This window comes from Mixophyes fleayi, chromosome 7 (assembly GCF_038048845.1).
Source record: "Mixophyes fleayi isolate aMixFle1 chromosome 7, aMixFle1.hap1, whole genome shotgun sequence".
NCBI lineage: Eukaryota > Metazoa > Chordata > Amphibia > Anura > Limnodynastidae > Mixophyes > Mixophyes fleayi.
Window position 1 is genome coordinate 21,498,394 of NC_134408.1, and position 20,207 is coordinate 21,518,600.

General features: G+C 40.2%; 1 protein-coding gene across 3 annotated transcripts; it reads left to right on the forward strand.

The window, feature by feature from the left end:
* Positions 1–113: 113 nt before the first annotated feature.
* On the forward strand, positions 114–17,682 carry LOC142097445 (hydroxyacylglutathione hydrolase, mitochondrial). 3 transcript variants are annotated; one of them, XM_075179284.1, is made up of 10 exons: positions 114–132; positions 6,656–6,843; positions 7,621–7,685; positions 8,730–8,847; positions 9,018–9,126; positions 10,147–10,250; positions 10,363–10,464; positions 11,661–11,740; positions 12,682–12,766; positions 17,171–17,682. In XM_075179284.1, exons 2-10 carry the CDS (start codon positions 6,739–6,741, stop codon positions 17,189–17,191), a joined length of 789 nt encoding a protein of 262 aa, XP_075035385.1. In that variant the 5' UTR covers positions 114–132; positions 6,656–6,738; the 3' UTR covers positions 17,192–17,682. The 3 variants fall into 3 exon arrangements, with proteins under 3 accessions (XP_075035385.1, XP_075035382.1, XP_075035384.1); XM_075179281.1 differs by lacking the exon at positions 114–132 and adding an exon at positions 142–275; XM_075179283.1 differs by lacking the exons at positions 114–132; positions 17,171–17,682 and adding an exon at positions 142–275 and having other exon boundaries at positions 12,682–16,097.
* Positions 17,683–20,207: the final 2,525 nt, after the last annotated feature.

Sequence of the window (20,207 nt, forward strand, 5' to 3'; positions counted from 1 at the left end):
CCGCTTCACGATTGGTTGCTATCTTGGGCTGCGTCCTTCTGACATGCGTCGTCTTGTCGGTTGGCAGCGTCGCCTGGTTGGCAGAGTCCCACGACGGGCTCTGATTGGCTGGCTGTCAGTGGGATTCCGCAGGTAAAAGAGGCTGTGTGTGCAGGCCCCTCCTCCCCTGTGAGTGCACAGCGCAGCCGGCCCACTCAGGATGATGCTATCTGGGTGCAGCAGGAGGCTGTGGTGCGCACTGTCCTTCCTGGGAGCTGCGGCTGGCTGCAGAGTGGGTATGTGACCACATAGGGCAGAATCTCCAGCCACAGGTTGCAATGTAACATCTAAGACCGTGTTCTGTGTATATGGTGCAGAGGTGTCATGTATCTGCAGAGTGTGCAGTGTCCCTTCCCAGCACATAAGGGGACGTATAGCTAGATCAAGTGTCTTCAGGGTGCAGAAGTTAGTCTAGCCCTAGAAACAAACTTAAAATGATTATAATGTCATATTTATAAAACTCCAACATACTCTGCAGTGCTTTGCAATCCTTCTAGGATCTGGGTTCCACCTACCTTTGATGTAATTGATAGGTTAGTGTAACTTTATGCACTATATATAAAAACATTTTCTAATGGGGGACGGTTGCTGAACCGTTTAGTAGTGATGTGTGTAATGACAAATAGAAATAATCTTATCTTCTCTGAAGAAAAGTACATTTGTCAAGTTGTTCCCAGAAACTCCAGTAATGCTGGACAGTCCCTGAAAGAGATTGTCTTGTAACCGAGCTTGTAATCTGTGTTTGTCATCCAACAATTGTGAAATGTGACAAATAGTATTATTATTATCGTTCATAGAGCTCCAGCATAGTATGCAGCGCTATAGAGAAAATATTTAATCATTTGCATCCGTCCCTGTCCCATTGGAGCTTGCACTCTAAATTCTCTTAATACATACACGGGTTCGTTTTTGTTAGTAGCCAATTAACTTAAAATGGTTTTGGGCTGTATGCTCACACTGCTATTCCACCTCTCCCCTTTCAAGACTGGTTAAACTACTTATCCTTCCCTCTGGTCATATACATCCAGGCGTCTTGTATTTATTGTGTCAGCAGTAGCCATTCGTTTTCCACCATAAAGAATAAAACAAAATATATTTTTAATGTGTAAAATATTGATATAGTAAATGACCCACTTCCCCTCTATCCAGGATATAATACCGAAGTGATCCTAATAGTCTTCCTGAGTTTAAGGCAATTATTTTATTAAACAGTTCCTGGCAGAGGGACTTTTAACATGCAGTCAGACACAAACTGGTTCTGCTGATCTTGCAAGAATAACCATTCCAGCGCAGACCTATCTCTAACGTTGCACGGACCGCCCCACCATAGTCCGTTGCTTGACACCAGAGGAATTGATCCAAGATGAAGTTCCCTCTCTGGTTTTATCTATTCACTGCCCCGTTTATATTATCATTTATTTATGATACCACAAAATTCCACAGTGCCGTTCAGTGGGGATGTACTGCATCAAATGTAGAGGTTCTATAAGTAAAGGCAAAATGCAATATCAAGAAATTAAGCATAAGACACATTAGCTATAGAACAAACATAAAGTGTAATACAGGACATGCAAGAGGCATATTCCAACGACTCTCCGAGTGTACAAGGTGGAAACGGAGAAGAAGACTGAAAGAGTGAGCTCCCTGCTTGTGAGAGCTTACAATCCAATAACATGAAAGTAAGCGTGCTCTGCTACCACCTCTTATCAAAGCTATGATACCTGTTTGTGTATGTCTTACAAAGCGGACAAAGGAGGCTTCATTAACCCATGCTATCCAAAAAAATCAGTGGCCTGGGCTGTTCGATGAACGATGGAGCTTCAAGAAATACGGCCATATGGCAGTGCTTCTGGGAGCTCTGGTGAGGGGAGTAGAGGGTAGTCTTTGTCACCAACATCATATAGTGTTTGGAGTTTGTATGTTCTCCCCGCCCTTGCAGTGGTTTCCCTACTAGAAGCTCCAGTTTCCCACACGTTCCAAAAACATACTGACAAGTTAATTGGTTCCTGTCAAAAAAAGGACCCTAGTGTGTATGTGGTAGGGAATTTAGACTGAAAGCTCCAATGGGGCAGGGACTGATGTGAATGATAAATATTCTCCTGCATTGTGTAATATGCCAGAGAGTAATACTTTATTGATATTTAGTCATTGCCATTTATGACACTAGATAATGTATAGCTTTGCTTATAGATAGTAGTTTGTTATTGTCGTGTTTATTTTACTACTGTTAATCACAGGCTAAACTTCTTCCCTTATATTACTAGGGAAAATTAAACTGGAGTTAAAGTCATATCCTTTATTGACTGATCAAATACATTTTTTGTTGAAAGCTTTTGAGAATACATAAGTCTCTGTCAGGCAGGCTATCACTTTAGTTTGTCATTCACATCAATCCCTGTCCACTTGGAGCTTACAGTCTATTTATTCCCTAACACACAATAGAGTTAATTTTGTCAGCAGTGAATTAACCTACCAATATGTTTTTGGAGTGTGGGAGGAAACCGGAGCACCTAAGGGACACTCACGCAAACACGGGGAGAACATACAAACACCACACAGATAAGGGCATGGTCGGGACTTAAACTCATGACCCCAGCGCTGTGAGGCACAAATGATAACCACTGAGCCATATTTTTTAATACAGGTATTCTGTACAAAGGTAGGATCACTTGTATAATATATTATGTGTATTGGCTGCAAATGCATAAGTAATGATAGCAGCATGAAATGTGGTTGACAAGCTATGTGTCCAGTCTGTTAGTGATTTTAAGTGGGGTAGACAATATTTGTTTCATTGTTAATGAGAAACTAGCTGTTTCGGAAGATTCCTGTCTGGCAAACTCTGCAAGTGCTCATTGGCCACTGAAGGACACATGGGTTAATTGTGACTGTTTACAAACTAGCGTTATCTACAGTAAAGAAAACTTCATGTCGTAAGCGATATGTACTGTGTGTGAATGTGGCCAGCCCTCAGTGATCATAATAATGTTTGTTCTTATATCCGAATCAATTTGTTTTTTGTTTTTTTTAGAATGGCAAATTATTTATTTATATGACTGTTACAGTGTAGGGTTTAAAAATAAATATGATTGAGCTTGCAGTTCAGTTTCATTAGAAATACTTGACTAGTGTTGGTTGTATTGCAACCACAAAAATACATGCAAATATATACCCATCATTTTGTGGGTTTAGAGACTTACAAAGCAGATTCAGGAGAGTTTTGTGGGGCAGAATCCCAGTAACAGAGGGAGGGAGTTGGGGCAGGACTCTGGTAAAGAAAATTTGTCACCATGACTTGACATTTTCTGATAGAAAATAGATAAACAAAACTGTCTGTGTGATGTGTCCAATGTAGTCAATAAGTGCTTCGTTCTAATGATTTGGCAAAGACGGCCACTTCATTGGAGCTCTAAATTGGAAAGTTAATTATAAACACTACCTTTGTGTTGTCACATTCCACCAATTACATAAGGTTCCAGAACCACTGGCGTTTCACTGGGGCTTGCACTAGTGTTTTAGAGATCACTGTAGACTTCAATGACACCTTTACATGTGGTAGACGCAAGAATGCAACTTTACAAGCTTAGGAATCATATGCTCTAGAGTCACATTGCCAAATGTGTTTATATAGTTGCAGCCAGTTAGTGATGTCTCAGGCTAACAGAGGTGCTTACCTCTAAAGCCATTTGCATTCCTATGTGTAATAAGAATAAGATATTTTAATATAACCTGACCCAGATTCCTTTTGGGATGATAGTGGCTGCATCTGTACATATTCTGTTTTTTTTCCCCCAGTTTTCCTATCTGCTTAAGCTGGGTACACACTACAGAAAATTGCTCCCGATGCGATATTGTTAACGGTTTTACCAACAAGTGAAAGTCCCCATCAGCAGCCGATTCCTGTGTACACACTGTACACGTTTCACAAGATTTACCTTCAGATCTGTGCTCTTCATCTGTCATAACCATCGGCTGAAAAGATTGTAACTCTGCACACTCCATAGAGATCTATGGACCCTGCCGGTCCTGAGTACATACACACTGCAGGATTGGAACAACATTGTTCCGTCGTTGAACGAGAGTTTTAGTCCAGTTTAAAAATCAAATCAAACGATACGATGAGCTTCGGAACAATAATCGTTCATCGTTGGAGAGTAAACGAACGGTCGTTTATTGTGGTATTGGCCCAATAATTAGGTGAAAAACCATGTAGTGTGTACCCAGCCTTACTCAACAAACCTATCTTTCTGAGTTCAATGTTTTGTATTAAAGGGACTTGCTGGAATGGATTACTATAAGTGTTATAACACATACCCATGGCATAGTGCAGTAGGGGTAGATAGACTTATGCTGTTCTCTTACTGAAATACAATCCCCATCATGTTCTGCCCCTGAAAGATTTTAAATGGGGGGCATACACTTTTATTAAAAAAAAAAATTTTTCTTTTTTATACAAAGTGTATGTGACATTCTGATTAGCTGTCAGAGAGAATGGACTCATCTCCCGATTTATTCCCATTGACATTAAGCAGGATGAGTGACTGCAATGAAAGGATAAAGGGTGACGGGTCACTGTACAAAACGTTTCTGAACCGCTGAGTCAGAGTAAGGTAGAAATGTGCTGACGGCATAGGTGAAATTCTCTCCCCCTCTGCCAAATCTCAGCAGAGTTTTCATATGTAGTGTTGTGTACTATTGTCCTGTCTGTAGATTTCTTCTAATGGTTTTATTATATTATATAATTGCACTGTATAGTTTTAGTACTCCTAGTTGAGACTCCTGAAATTTTGACTGAATTATGTCTCGTGCCTCAGCCACTGATTAATAGTGATTTGGTTGGTTGCAGACCGTTGAATGTTAGATTACACTATTTAAATGTTGGTATGTTAAATAAAAAAAATAAGGAACATGTAATTTGTATCATAACAAAGGTTAGTCCTAAATATGGATATATTTAACACATCAGGTAAATAGTAGCACATTGCATTTTTTTTGGTGTGAAAAAGTTTTTGCCCCCTGCCTGATTTCTTCTATTTTTGCATATTTGTCACACTTAATTGTTTCAGATCTTCAAATAAAATTGAATACAAGATAAAGTCAACCTGAGTAAACACAAAATACAGTTTGTAAAATGGTCATTTCATTTATTGAAGGAAAAAGTTATCCAACAGCTATATCACTCGTGAAAAATTAATTCCCCCCCCTCCCCCCCTGTAAACTTAATAACTGGTTGTGCCACCTTTAGCAGCAACAACTGCAACCAAACTCTTCCGATAAGTGGAGATCAGTCTTTCACATGGAGTAAATTTGGCACACTCTTCTTTGCAGAATTGCTTTAATTCAGTCACATTGGAGAGTTTTCGAGCATGAACTGCCAGTTTAAGGTCCTGCCACAGCATCAAATTGGAGAGAAGTCAGGACTTTGACTAGGTCACTCCAGAAGCTTCATTTTGTTTCTTTTGAGCCATACAGAGGTGGACGCTCTTGTGCTTCGGATATGCTGCATAACCCAATTGTACTTCAGATCAGACTGATGACCGGACAATCTCCCTCACAATTATCTGGTAAAGAGCAGAATTCATGATTCCGACAATTATGGCAAGTGGCCCAGGTCCTAAAGCAGCCCCAAAACCATCACACCACATCCGCTATGTGTGACTGCTGTGTTATCTTGAAGCCACATGTAATGGAACCCAAATGTTCCACTTTTAACTCATCAGTCCAAAGAACATTAGCCCAAAAGGCTTGGGGGTCATCAATTTGTTTTTTCGCAAAATTGAGACAAGCCTTTAAGTTCCTCTTAGCAGTGGTTTTTGCCTTTCAACACTCCCATGGATACCATTTTTGGACAGTCTTTTTTTTTTTTTTTTTTTTTTTTTTTTTTTTTTTTTTTCTATGGTGGAATCATGAATGCTGACATTAACTGAGGCGAGCGAGGCTTGCAGTTCCTTAGATGTTCGTCTGGGTTCTCTCGTGACTTCCTGGGTGCATTTTCGATGCGCTCTTGGAGTTTCTTGGCCAGCCGCACCTGGGAAGATTCACCAGTATTCTAATCTTTCTTCATTTGGAGATAATAATCTCTCATTGTGGTTTGCTGGAGTCCCAGAGCCTTAGTAACTATTTCCACACTGATATATTCCAATAACTTTCTTTCTCTTCTCTTCTAGAATTTATTTTCATTACAGCATACTGTGCTGCTTGTTGAGACCTTTTGCCCAACTTCACGTTGCTGCAACAATTCTATTTAAGTGATGTTTTGATTCAACAGGGCTGGCAGTAATCAAACCTGATTGTGTCTAGTCTAATTGAATCCAATTCGGTTCATTGGTTGAATGAGTAAGGGGGCAGTGACTATTTCACACAGGTGTTGGATAACTTATTTCCCTCAGTAAATTAAATCATCATTTAAAAACTGTATTTTGTGTTTATTCAGGTTGTCTTTGTCCTTATATTCAATTTTGTTTGAAGATCTGAAAACAATTAAGTGTGGCAAATATGCAAAAATAGAAGAAATCGGGAAGGGGGCAAAAACTTTTTGCACACCACTGTATGACCTCTTTAGTTGGGTGGGGTTGGTTTGTGTTCTAATTCTTTTATTTCTGTTTTGTTGATCCAGGCTCTGCATATTTAGGGACCAGCGCTGTAACGAACCAACAAGAGTCTGATTTCCGAAAATCCAAACTAGTGTCTCAGCCCAATATGAAGATTGAGCTACTTCCTGCCCTCACCGACAATTACATGTACCTCCTCATTGATGAGGAGACGAAGGAGGCTGCCATTGTGGATCCCGTACAACCACAAAAGGTACATTTCTACATGGTCTTGTCTGGCTCTTATTCATGGAGCAAGTAAATCTGTTATTTGACATTAATATACTGTATATGAAAGGATGTATGTTACTGAGCTGAATAAAGTATGTGAAACAACTGAAGGATTTATACTTAACTAAATATTTCTACCACACTCTCCCTTTTACACCCGTGAAGGATTGAAATCTGCTCTACAGTATGTGGATGGCTTAGTTGCACTTTGCCCCGGGAACAAGGATGTCGCTGCCATTAGGCAAACCAGGGTGGTCACGTATGGCGCATTGTTTTAGGGGCACCTAAAACAATGAATGAGTTGCATTCAGTCTTTTTAGTTTTCTGCAGCACCCCACACTGAGTGCCGGTCGCTGACAAGGAAGGGACAGCAGTCGGCATCTTACCTGTGAAGCTGCTAGCTGCTGCTCCTTGGTTTTGGGGTTGAGCTAGGAGCGTGGTACTGAGCACAGCCCAACTCCACTCTCCCAGTCTAACAGAAGAAAAGAAGATGTTGATCCACACACGGTAAGAAGCTGCGGAGTGGAGCAGCGTCGTCTGAGGAGGGGGAGAGCTCAGACCACTTTTACCGGCCCTGCCTGGGAAGTACCTAAAACTCTCCGTTACTACGTTCATTGTTTGACATTTCACTTGTTAGGGTAGAATGACTTAATGCAACTTGGGTTTAATCACAATGAACAATTGGTTAAGCTGGATAAAAGAGCAACAATGTGTGATAAAGTGTTCTAAAATTAATACTAATATATTGAATTTCCAACAGGTTGTTGAAGCAGTCAAGAAACATGGAGTTAAATTAACATCTGTCCTCACCACGCACCATCACTGGTACAGTCTTGTACAGCTTGATTTGTATTTGCACCAGTTTTTGTATGATATTTAATTCATAGTTAAAAAGTCGCTGAATTTACAGTAGAGGGAACGGGAAAGGAGAATAATCTCTTGAAAGATGAGCAGTGTGGCTAGAGGAATCTCGGTGATACTGAGCAGGGGAGAGGGGGGTTCTCATAGAAAATGAGCAGTGTGAAGGATATTAATATCTTTTATTTATAAGGCACCACAAAGTGTCTGCAGCGCCGTACATAGGAGGATGAACGCAGTACACGTTCACAAATTAAACAGTGAATACATAGTTATACAATGAACAACAGCTACGATGGGGGACGCTCAGGAGAAGTGAGCAGTGTGACGAGGGGGACGCTCAGGAGAAGTGAACAGTGTGACGAGGGGGACGCTCAGGAGAAGTGAGCAGTGTGATGAGGGGGACGCTCAGGAGAAGTGAGCAGTATGACGAGGGGGACGCTCAGGGGAAGTGAGCAGTGTGAAGAGGGGGACGCTCAGGAGAAGTGAGCAGTGTGACGAGGGGGACGCTCAGGAGAAGTGAGCAGTGTGACGAGGGGGACGCTCAGGGGAAGTGAAGAGGGGGAAGCTCAGGGGAAGTGAGCAGTGTGAAGAGGGGGAAGCTCAGGGGAAGTGAGCAGTGTGAAGAGGGGGAAGCTCAGGGGAAGTGAGCAGTGTGAAGAGGGGGAAGCTCAGGGGAAGTGAGCAGTGTGAAGAGGGGGAAGCTCAGGGGAAGTGAGCAGTGTGAAGAGGGGGAAGCTCAGGAGAAGTGAGCAGTGTGAAGAGGGGGACGTTGTGGAAAGTGTGCAGTATAAAGAGGGGGAAGGAAAACTGTGCGAAGAAGGGGAAACTTTTGAAAAGTGGACTTTGTGAAGAAGGGGAAGGTGAGCAGTGTGACCATGAAGAATATCAAGGAGGTTTTCCGGTGTGTTGAACAGCGAATAGATTAATAATGTCAAATGTTGTTTTTAAAAAATGTAATGATTGCTATAGGCCTTTATAAACATATAGCATCATACTCATCATTCCCAGGGACCATGCAGGAGGGAATGAGAAACTTGTGAAAATGGTCTCTGGGTTAAAAGTATACGGCGGAGACGACAGAGTTGGAGCATTAAACCAGAAAGTTTCCCATCTAACAACATTTCAGGTGAGCTCAGGAAGACGCTCTGTTATTCTTATACTACTTGAATTGGCTTGATAATTTAGTGTTCATAAGATGACATAGACTTAGAAGCAAAAACAGTCAATTTGTCTTTTTTGGGTTTTTTTGTTTCTTCTAATGTTTTTATTTCAAATTGTCTTTTTGTTTCACTTTAGGTGGGGTCTCTTAATGTCAAGTGTCTTTTCACCCCATGCCACACCTCGGGGCACATATGCTATTATGTGACAAAACCCAACAGCTCTGAGCAGCCGGCTGTGTTTACAGGTCAGCCTCCGCCTTGTGACCTCTTACCCAATTTAGTATCGAACCAATACGGGGGTTTTGGCCTCTTCCTTTAGAGGAGGCTACTGCATAGTTCCACATGGCTGGCTGGCTTGTAAAGCTGGTCACCATGTGCTTCCAACCCGTGGGCTACTTACTGGAGCAGAGCAGACTTTACATGGGGCCAAACGCTTGTGTGAATAATCAGGGCTGTTATATCCATATTAATCATGTGAGGTGAGGGGCCCAGCAGCACTGAGGGCCCCAATCTTGAAGAAAACACAGGTTTCTCAATCTGACTGCATATAGATTTATATCAGGAAGAACTTGGATTCCATGTGTCAGATTATTAATATTATATACTTGTAGAGGTTAAATAATATACACAAACTTGTCCATCAAGTTCTGCCTTCCACTTGTTTTTTGTACTAAAGAGTGTAAATAAATGAATGTATTACTACACCTAAATACACCATTATACCACACATCGCATAATCTCAAGAGTCCCATACTCTCTCAATCTCTATATTTTTTGGTCAACATACTAACGTGAAGCAGTACACACAAGACATTGGGGGGTAAATGTATCAAGCTGAGAGTTCCGGCGGGTTTGAAAAATGGAGATGTTGCCTATAGCAACCAATCAGATTCTAGCTATCATTTTGTAGAATGTACTAAATAAATAACAGCTAGAATCTGATTGGTATTTCAAACCCACCAGAAAACTCTCAGCTTGATACATTTACCCCTTGGTGTTTTACGGTTTTAGTAATAGTCTCTATGGGTACTAGCTTTGGATCTTGGTGGGTCTGTTAATTTAGCTATGCAGCAGAACATGGATATGGATCAGGGTGATCGGGGTTTCCTTACTATGAGGCCTTGTAGTGATGAATTTTAGATCTCTTCCTTGTATAAAAATATTGTGTGCTTACTTCGCTCTAAACACATGTGTGCGCTTGTTGCCGCTGATACGTCTGTCAGTAAGATGAAGGGTTGACACCTCCTTGTCGTCTCTCCTACCAGGTGACACCCTCTTTGTGGCCGGGTGTGGCAAGTTCTTTGAAGGGACAGCAGAGGAAATGTACAAAGCACTCATTGAGATACTGGGGCGACTTCCTCCAGAGACCGTAAAGTCTTATAAATAATACATTTGCTTTTATTGTTTGTTTGTTTTGGGGGGGGGGGGGTGAGGTTACATTTTATTTTTAATTGTTCAATTTTTTTATTTTCTTCCTCCAGAGAGTCTATTGCGGACACGAATATACAATCAACAACTTAAAATTTGCTCGTCACGTGGAGCCTAAGAATGAGTGCATCAAACAAAAATTGTCTTGGGCGAAGGTACGACAATTTGGAGAATACCCGTATTGGCTTTGCATGTTGAGCAAACATAACTGTGAAGCTAGCTGTACACACAGATATCCCATGAACGGTTTAAGCTGCCATCGTAACTTTCAATGAGCGACCATCTTATCGGAATGGCTTAAACGGAACTAAAATCTGGTTAGATGATCATGCGCATTGGTGCTTGTAGTGCATCATTGATTGGAATATATTCTTTTACTTTTAAAATTAAGTTTGTATTTGTTTTGATCTATTTTCCATTACGGGTCTATATGTAAAATTAGATTTGGTTTCTGTACAGTGCTGGAGTTTTGTGGCACCTTTCAAATGAACGATGATGGTAATTGGCAAACCAATTCTTTTTTTTTTCTTAAGTGCAATTCTTTGTAATGTAAATCATTAGCTTGATTGCATAAATCTTATGCACACTGACATTCAGAATAATGGGTAAGTAAATGTTTGCGGAGTATGGGCCAGTAAAAGAATACTTTCTGATCGGTCATACCAGCCTCCTCTGATAAGATACAAATGTTAGGGAGGGGAAAGAAGGTTTCGGTGATGAGCCTCTGTCACTCCTGGTAGCTCTTCTTCAACTAAATAATATCAAAAGCGAGCATTTGTCATTGTCGTCCTCATTATTTTTCTGCCAGTCACCACAAAACTCTGCAGTGCCAGAGAGCTTACAATCTAGAGTTTTAGCTACAGGGATGGTTAAATAATATTAAAAAAAAAAACGGTAACCTAATGTGCCTGATTTTTTTTTAAAGGCTTTTCGAAAGAAAATGCAAGTTAAGTTTATATGGCATAGAAACAGTTATAACGACTTATTTTGATGTGTACTTATCACCAGTCAGCAAGAGTTCACATGACCCTTTTACGTAAACCCTTTCTAAGTGTTAGGCCTTTGAGTTTTCTGCCGAGATTTGCTCTTTTTTTTTTTTTTTTTTTTTTATTTATTTTTAAGTCTAGCCCTCCCCCAATGTCACTTAAACTGGGAAATGACCTCTGATTCATTTCATTATATTTTAGATATTCAGTCAAAAAAGATTAGCTGGTTAATTGAAGGGAAAGGGGAAGGTTTTATCCTTGTTACAGGTTTTGTTTGGTCCCTCATGCTTAATATTTTGATTTCATTTGAGATTAATTAATAACTTAATTAATATTTAATACATGATGTGTTGTTTACCTTTCAGGAAACCTACAACAATGGAGAACCCACCATACCTTCCACACTGGCAGAAGAGTTTACGTTTAACCCTTTTATGAGAGTCCGGTAAGATCCCCTAGTTTGGCCCATATGTGGAATGGCAATTTGAACATATCTGCTGGTTGGGTGTAACAGCCAAGTCATAGTGGCCTTGTCACGTTCGGGTTACTAGCTGGTATTAGCGCAGCTGAACAAGGAGGCACGGAGTCTAACACACCCCCGGTATTCACCAGGGACCACCGCAAGGGAGTTTGGGCTTCGCTGCAAGAGGGTGTGGAGGTCGCAGTTCTCCAAGTCAGCCACCAGCGTAGCAATAGAGTGAACAATAGCGTAGTCAATCAAACCGGGTCAGAACCAATGGGCTGCAAGGTACCAAAGGGAAATCCAGAGAATAGTCAGAGACAGGCCAAATGTCGGGAAAACTGGGCTAGAGGCGAGGTACAAAGCGACATCGAAATGGAAAGTCAGAGAGAAGCCGGGTCAGGAACCGTATCAGGAATCCTATGCAGGTTATAGACTGGAGACATGAAACTAATACTCTGGCACCCTAATGTTGCTAGAGACTTCCTTGTATCCCTCTGGGAGATCCCTGATTAGGGGGCTGATTGATTATCAAGTCAGGGACACTGACCGCCAAGCGGAAGTGCAGATGTCCCATTGCGTAGCGATGGGGACCGCGCGTGCGCGCACAGCAACCCTGGAAGTGGGAGAAACAGGCGATTGGCAGAGACAGGAAACCGCCTCTCGCACCTAGAGACAATGCGGAGGTGGCGCCTCTCAGGCCTCATGCAGGCTGGCTGGCAGATAACTGTAATTATTACCATCATCCAGTCATATTTGGGTCCTATCCAATGGTCTAAAATAATGCGAGTCTGATATTCTCTACCATCTTTGTGTTGGTGATCACCATATTTTCATATCATCAGATATTTATTCACAAGAGTTTTCTGCTTTGTCTGTGTCCGTTACTTCACGCGTTTCACCTCACTTTGTATTTGCCACCACAGGGAGAAGTCTGTGCAGCAGCACGCAGGGGAAGATGACCCAATCTCTACAATGGCAGCCATCCGCAAAGAGAAAGATAATTTTAAGGTGCCGAAAGACTGAATCCAAATTTTGCAATCCAAATTTGTATCTGGATCATTTTTTCATTTGTCTTGGGAGGGGAGTACAAATTTAACTAACTTTGTCCTATGTAGAAATCTCGCTTTTGGGTTTAAACCCCCCTCCCCCCAAATTTATGGTTTGATTTTCTTGAGGCTAAGAAATGACGTGCACAAAGGATTGTGTGAACATGCAAAATTCAATCAACATGCATGGCTGATATGTCAATTCTAATGTAAGCTTTGCTCAGCGATCCTACTTGGCACTTAGAAGATTGGGCAGACAAAATAGCTCCCAAGGTGTTTCTTCCCTGAAAAGTCCAAGATATTTTTTATTATTTAATCAATATAATTTATAAGGATTGCTCCTTACATATTTGCACACATTTAGATGTTGACAACTTGGATTTTTTTAAATAAACAAATATTGTAAGTAATATTTACTCCCACCAGCAGTGTGCCCCAGTGCAGAGTTCTATTTTCTTTGTTAGTATACATAAGCCTGGAACGTTATTGCCAGCTTGGGACATCCCTTACTTCTGTGTTACCACTACAGTGCTCCGTGGCACCATCCACCCTATGGCTGAAATATTTAAACTTGAAAGATAAAGTCAAACTCATTAAAGTTTTGTAATCGCTGCAATAATATGTAAGAAAGCAAAAAAAATAAATAACAAATAAAATGTATATTTATCACCGTGAATGTAGCAGATGGCACCTTGTAAGGAATCAGGGAATTAGTTCACTACAAGCCAAAGTGTCTTGTAGTTCCTAGATAGATAACATTATAGATAGGTAACTAGATAGCACTACCTTCCCCAAATAGCAAAAATGGAAGGGTTCTGATGTTTGGCCACAGAAATATGATGCCCAGGTTTTCTTTTTCGTGTTCCTATGTTGTATTGATTATATACAAGTGGAGTACTACTTGCCATCGACCAACTGGGCCCAGTTAGCTTATGTAGACCGCAATAGTTCGGATATGTTTAATCAAATCACTATGGGATTTAATCGGGCAAATCCGTTCACACTCAGTGAGGCCAATGGCCATTAAGAATGAACGAGCCCTTATATGGTCATGACTTGACCACACAACAATCTGATCTGTACAATGTTGGTCTTGTGTATGGCAAAATTAACAGCAGATCTGGTCATTCAAACAGCCATCTCTGGCCTTTTTGTGCAGTAACTCTCTCTCTCTATAGAGCTTAGGTGGTGACCAGATTTGTCTGTAAATTAAGTTGCGTAAAACCTGCAGGCAAATAAAGTTACAATCTTTTTCAAAGGTGGTTTTTTTTTTTATTATAAGTTTTACCAATAACTTTGAATTAATTTAAGACAGTCACTTTGCATGCCCATCTGTCCGAGGGCATCGATGCAACAATTACAGGATACCACACAATGTATAATGACAGACGTGCTTCCAGTGTAATACAATTGTCTCATATGAAAGTCTTGACAGTTGCTGTATAAAGAAATGTAATATTGACATATTAATATATTGTAATAGTAGTAAACTTTGAAGGTTTGATTCCTCCACATCACATAATTGTGTAAATAGCACCCAACCACCAGCACCGAATTGCATTATTCCAAAGGCAAAGTCTGCTAGCTACTGTGTAGAATCTGACTGTGAGGGCAAAAAGCGCAGCTTTCAAGCACTTTCAACTGCTGCCTACACACAGTAGAAGAAGACACACTGTCGATAGAATTATTATTCACGAGCATTCAGCTTATCCATTCACAAGGAACCTGTGGTGTGAGCCGGGTTTTCATGAATATTGGGGTCATCCTCCAGAGATGTCACCGATAGGCCGCATACTTATAAATGCTTTATTCTGCCCACAAGCAGCTCTTCACTGTGTCTAGGCAAGAGATGGGTTTTTAACTCCCACATTCCAGCAAGATGTGGTGACATCACTCTCAATGAATTACATAGGTCATCAGAACAAATATTGTATCCCGTAGCAAAGAGCCACTATTTGCTTTCATTAGTCAAACTTCCGCCTGATAGTATCTATCGCCTGTTTGATTGCTACGATTACATGTATTTTGACCGTGCTATTAAAGTATCATCTTGGTGGCCTTTTCCGTTGTTTGTACATATGAAAGAGTTTATAAACCGCTAAAATATTTTTGCCTTTGTCACCATCAAATCTGTGTCATGCTGCATCAAAGAAAATATGCCATAAATATTCAAGTGCATTTTTCATGATTTCAGAGTTATTCCCATCTCTGTGCATGGAAATAGGACATTATATGCTTGAACACGCAAAGTCACTTTTTTTTTTTCCTTTTTTTAATTATCACGTGTGTAAAGAATTCTTCAGTACACTGATAATCCTACATACTTTTTCTTCTAAGTATTTCTTCAAATGTAGCTTCTATCGAAAGTGACCCTGTTTCCAGAAATGTGAAACGGCTTCAATACGTCTGACATATAGCAAAGATTTTCCTGACACATACTCTAATATTCATGACTGCAGCAAATTCACCAAAATAATTTAAAACCAACATATTTGACTGTAGAATTCTTTTTTTTTTTTTTTTTTATGGTGAAATGTTTTGTTTTTTTTTAAAAATATATAAATTATCTTAAAAATAATACTACCTCGGGTGATGTCAAATTGGTTACCCTATTCTGATACCAGTTGTGGATCAGGCCAAATGTTAGCGTTCGGATAGGCCAATGATTCCCGGCATGTGCTATTGTGATAATTGGTTGACAAGACTTTCCAGGATCCCGCAAAGGTCATTTTTTTGTGGTCTTTTTCTGGAGTTATGTCGGCTTATTTCGTTGGATAATGAGTAAAAGATTACTGACAAATTTTGCACCATTTGTGACCAGCATAAGAGGCGTGTAAGACAGGCATATTAGAATTAAAGGGCTTAATGCAGTATTTTGACAGTGAAATGGCTTTGTTGTGACAGTAACAGTATTCCTCATTCACTGTTAAGGTACAATAGCTGAGTGTATCATCCATTTACAACTCCACAGTTTCCCGGTCGGATAATTGCAGCGTTCTAAAGCGCCCGTCTGTCAATGCCGTCACTTTAGAGAATTTGGTTGTAGCAGACTGTTGCAGCTTTGTGCATCTACTAGAATAGTAATCTGCGAAACTACACATAATCTAAAAGGAATAACACATTTTCTGCTAATATGTTTTGTATGAGTTTCTCTACACATGATCTGGTATCCAGCAAAATATGTGTTGTGACTGTTAATTGTGATGCTGTTGTGTTCAAACTCTAAAAATATATACTCTGCTTAAATAATGTTGTGAAGGTTTGTTTTGCAATAAATTACACTTCAGACATGTGGTGAAGGCCTTTATTTTCTTTTAGTGTTGTGTACTGACAGATATGTCTGCTTTAAAACATTACTGGGTCCAGAGCGAAAAATCACATCAACGGGCCTCAATCCCCTTGAACAGAAAGGGGCAGACTTTGAACTTTCGGTACAATGTGTAAGGTTTTCTCAGGAGCAAACAAATGCAAGCACATTAAACAGATGTAAATTAACACATAACGTTCCCTTTGATGTTTTGGTATTTTGTGAGCGAGGAAGGGGTAAGAACAGGGGAGATCCGGTCCATTTTAAACGAGAGCTAACGGCACTAGTTGAATGAAAGCTTAAAGCAGCAATCCCACATAGAAGATTTATTAGCTTTTAAGCCTGCATCTATTTTTTTTTCTTAGCTATCCTCCTACGAATCATCATCTGATTTTCAAAAGCTCTCTGGTTGGCAAACAAAAATGGCTGCCAGACACAGTCAGTCTGCTACACAGACACAGTCTCACAACTCTCAGCATGTCATGTGATGGCAGAGGGGGCTTTTACGGAGCAGACAGAGCTCAGAAGGGCATTCCAAAGCCTCTCTGCTCACTATATCATGTGACTCTCATCATTGTAGTCCAGTATCTTAAATCATGAATCGGGAGCAAAAAACAAAGTAATATGGTAAACACCAGCATTCTTCTTACAGCTTGCCACAATGATTTATGTTACAAAAAAAAAAAAACACACCAGATCCGTTCGTGGGATTGCTGGTTTAATAAATTCTGGAGAAAATACATTAAAAAAACAAACTTTTCTGCCTGCTATTTGTTGACATATTCAGTCATGATGCGAAAAGATGAGAGGGCTCTTGTTTTCATCTCTTCACATCATTGGGTATTTTATTTGTTTCAAATTTATTAGTGCCTAGTACAGCATGCAAATATGTACATACCAGAAGCAGCAAAAATATTATATTTAGCTTATTATTTTTTTGTCTTTGTATTTGATTTGTTGGGCTGATTTTCTTCACTTTGGGAACAACTCTCAAATTTACATCACTTATAATAACTTCTTCCTAATGCTCACTATTTACCAAATAACCACATTTTTCAGACATCAACATCAAAGCTATAGCTGGAAGACAGAGTGGCTGCTGCAAAGTCCAAGTGATCCAAACCGTTCTGAAGACGGATCTATGCAATTGGAATTGCCGGAACGATACGATTATGCCGTAGACTCCTCAAAGCCAAACTAATCAATTACCTATATTTAAAGGATACAGCGGTATAACCTGAGCAGTGGTATCGATTTAATAGATAATAAATATGTGACAACTAAAGATATAGAAGAAAATACTTTGACATTATATATTAAAGTATTCACTAATTGTATTTGTTCATCCTGCAGTATAAAAATATTTGTAGCAATCAGAATTTATAGCTGCTATGTATGTGGTGAATGTGGAGTTTGCGCCAAATTTATAGGTTGACAGTAGCCAGCAATGCCTGCTTTATAGATCGGGAAGACTGGTTGTTGAGTTAACGAAGATGAGGCAAAACAGGAACTGATTTTTTTAAGACAAATTAATGTAACTAGATGATCAATAAATTAAATAAAGCAAAATATAATAGACATAATTGCAATAATACTAACCTGCTTTGTACAAATGTGCCCATTTATCCGACTCTCACATACATCTGTGCATATGGTGGGATTTGTAAAAATGTCTCTTGAAACTCCTGCCTACTAATACTTTAGGACCACGCAAACCTTTAACTTATCTCCTAAAATACTGTTCTGTCCAGCTTCATTTATATCTTAAATTAGTTATTAGAGTGGAGACTTTAGACTGTGTGTTTAAATATTTTTATAACATAGCCGCTGGTCTGTTTGTGGGGTGGTGTAGATGCATCTTCAGAGGTTGGTTCTCTTGCGTGTGCAGGTTTAGTAACAAGTGTGGTTTAAATGTGTGTAGTTGACACAGGCATAGTAGTGAAGTAGAATTACAATTTTGACAAATGGACGCCTGAGTGTCGCTCCTAAAATAAGAGAATCCCTTTTATTTTATTTTTTTTCCCTACTACACAGTAGTTTGTTACAAAGTCCTCAATGCTTTCACTTTACATGAAGGCCCCAGAGCTGGCACTATCATCCTGGGGTTGTCAGTCCGCCTTACAGTCTACTTCGTTATATCATATCATTACTGGGCATCTCCCCTCTAGCTATACAGTCTCTCACACACGGTTCTCTGAGTGGGCAGCTCCTGCACTTTCGACACACTAACAGGTCAGGCTGGTGGCATTTTGCTTGCCTGTGCCTCTGTTCCTGTACTGCAATTATCAGCAGTTACATCGCCTCCTTTCTCTCTGCTTCTTGCTGGGTTCCAGTATCTTTCTCTCAGACTTCAGGCTCTCACCCGGTACGGTGGAGTCTCTCGGCATTTAAGCTGACATGCACTTTTTCACATATGGCTGCTGCTATCCCCAGTCCCTGCTATAGTGATGGGGCACTGGGTAGGAAGCGATCTAGCGCAGAATCTAAAGTTTAAACCACTATGTACAAGCCCGGCCCAGAGGTTATTCCATTCATGCTACATCACTCTGTGGGCATCACACAGTCACATCATCCAAAGAGGGCATCACAATCCCATCAATCTCTTCTTTTTGCATATGGGTGCAATATCAGCTGTAATAAATACCCCAATTCCTCTAATTAGAACAGGGTGTGGGAAAAAAATTCAGGAGCCAGTCTGTCAAATCTAGGATCCAGCAGAATAGGTTAAGCTGCCAGGGATGATGTGCCGCCAATGCCATCAATAGAAAGGAAAAAAATAGGGACCAGCGGTAATTTTTTTTAGGTTTAATGGTTAAATGGCTCTTTGGATTCGTCCTGTAGTGCATTAGTATATTATTTATATTTTATTTATAAAGCGCCAACGATGTACTCAGTGTAGTACTTTGAGAGGATCGTACTACAAATAACATACAATGACCTGAAACAGAAGGTATAGATGTTCCTACCGATATAAGCATACAGTCCGTGAGGTGGTGAAGCACCTGATACGCAAGGTAGCAGAATAGCAATTGTTGCTGTTGGCTGTTGCTGCTACTTGGCTACAGGCTAGTTGGTGCTATCTCCTGGTTCTGGACATTTGATAACCATAGGCAGCGCCAGTTGCGGCAGATGGTAATTATAGGTACAGTGCTACTTCTTACTTCTTTGCTCCAGACAGTTTAAAACCACAGATACAATGCTACTTTATGGTTCCATGCAGTTGGTAATTGCAATATAGCTCTATTTCCTGACTCTAAATAGATGCTAATTGAGGCACAGTACTAGTTTCTGTCTCTCACCGGTTGGTGATTACAGGCACTGTCTTAATTTTTGGCTCCAGGAAGTTGGTAATTGTCGATGCAGCACCAGTTATACCCCATTCATACTGCACCAAAATCCCGGGTTTTTGGCGGGGCGAGCTCAAACGACCCAGGTCTTGGTGCAGTGTGAATGGTACAAGTGAAAAATTCCGGGTCTAAAAACCCGGGTCTTCAACCCGGGATTTATCGAGGGGTAATTCCCGGGTCGCCTGCACTATGAATGGTGCAAGCTGGGTTGCATGGGGGGGGAGAGAGAGAGTTTTAAATTCTGAAGATGCAAAATTTTGCACCTCCTGTGGACGCTGCAGTCCCATGTGTCACTAATACAAAGGTGCAGTTTTACGAATTTATGTACTTCTTTAACCTCTTACATTTTCTTTTGCTGTTGTTTTGTTGTTTTTAAATTGTTTTATCACACTTTTATTTATTGCTAGAGCATTTCTTGCCACTAGGTGGCAGACTATTATAAGATCAATGTACTTGCATTACATTAAAATATTGCAACTGACATGAGAATGTTAAATCATTCTATACACAGATATGAAATTCATAGCTGTCAAATATTCTCACTAGTGTCAATGAAACAAAGCAGTATTGTTTGCTAAATCTTTTAAAAACTAACCGCTGTTACCTTTCTCTCCAAAGTTGTTCAAAACAGTTCAAAGATCAGGTTAATTATTTCCTTAACAAACGTACAGCTCACTATGAAAGTTATACTTGCCAGTATTTCTAGGCTAACTTTTATGAAACATTAACACCTGTACCCTATTCTATGT

Coding starts and splice junctions, on each gene's coding strand:
- LOC142097445 (XM_075179281.1), top strand. CDS start 200: ATGATGCTATCTGGGTGCAGCAGGAGGCTGTGGTGCGCACTGTCCTTC. Junction 7,686..8,729: donor CTCACCACGCACCATCACTG/GTACAGTCTTGT, acceptor CATCATTCCCAG/GGACCATGCAGGAGGGAATG. Junction 9,127..10,146: donor GCAGCCGGCTGTGTTTACAG/GTCAGCCTCCGC, acceptor CTCTCCTACCAG/GTGACACCCTCTTTGTGGCC.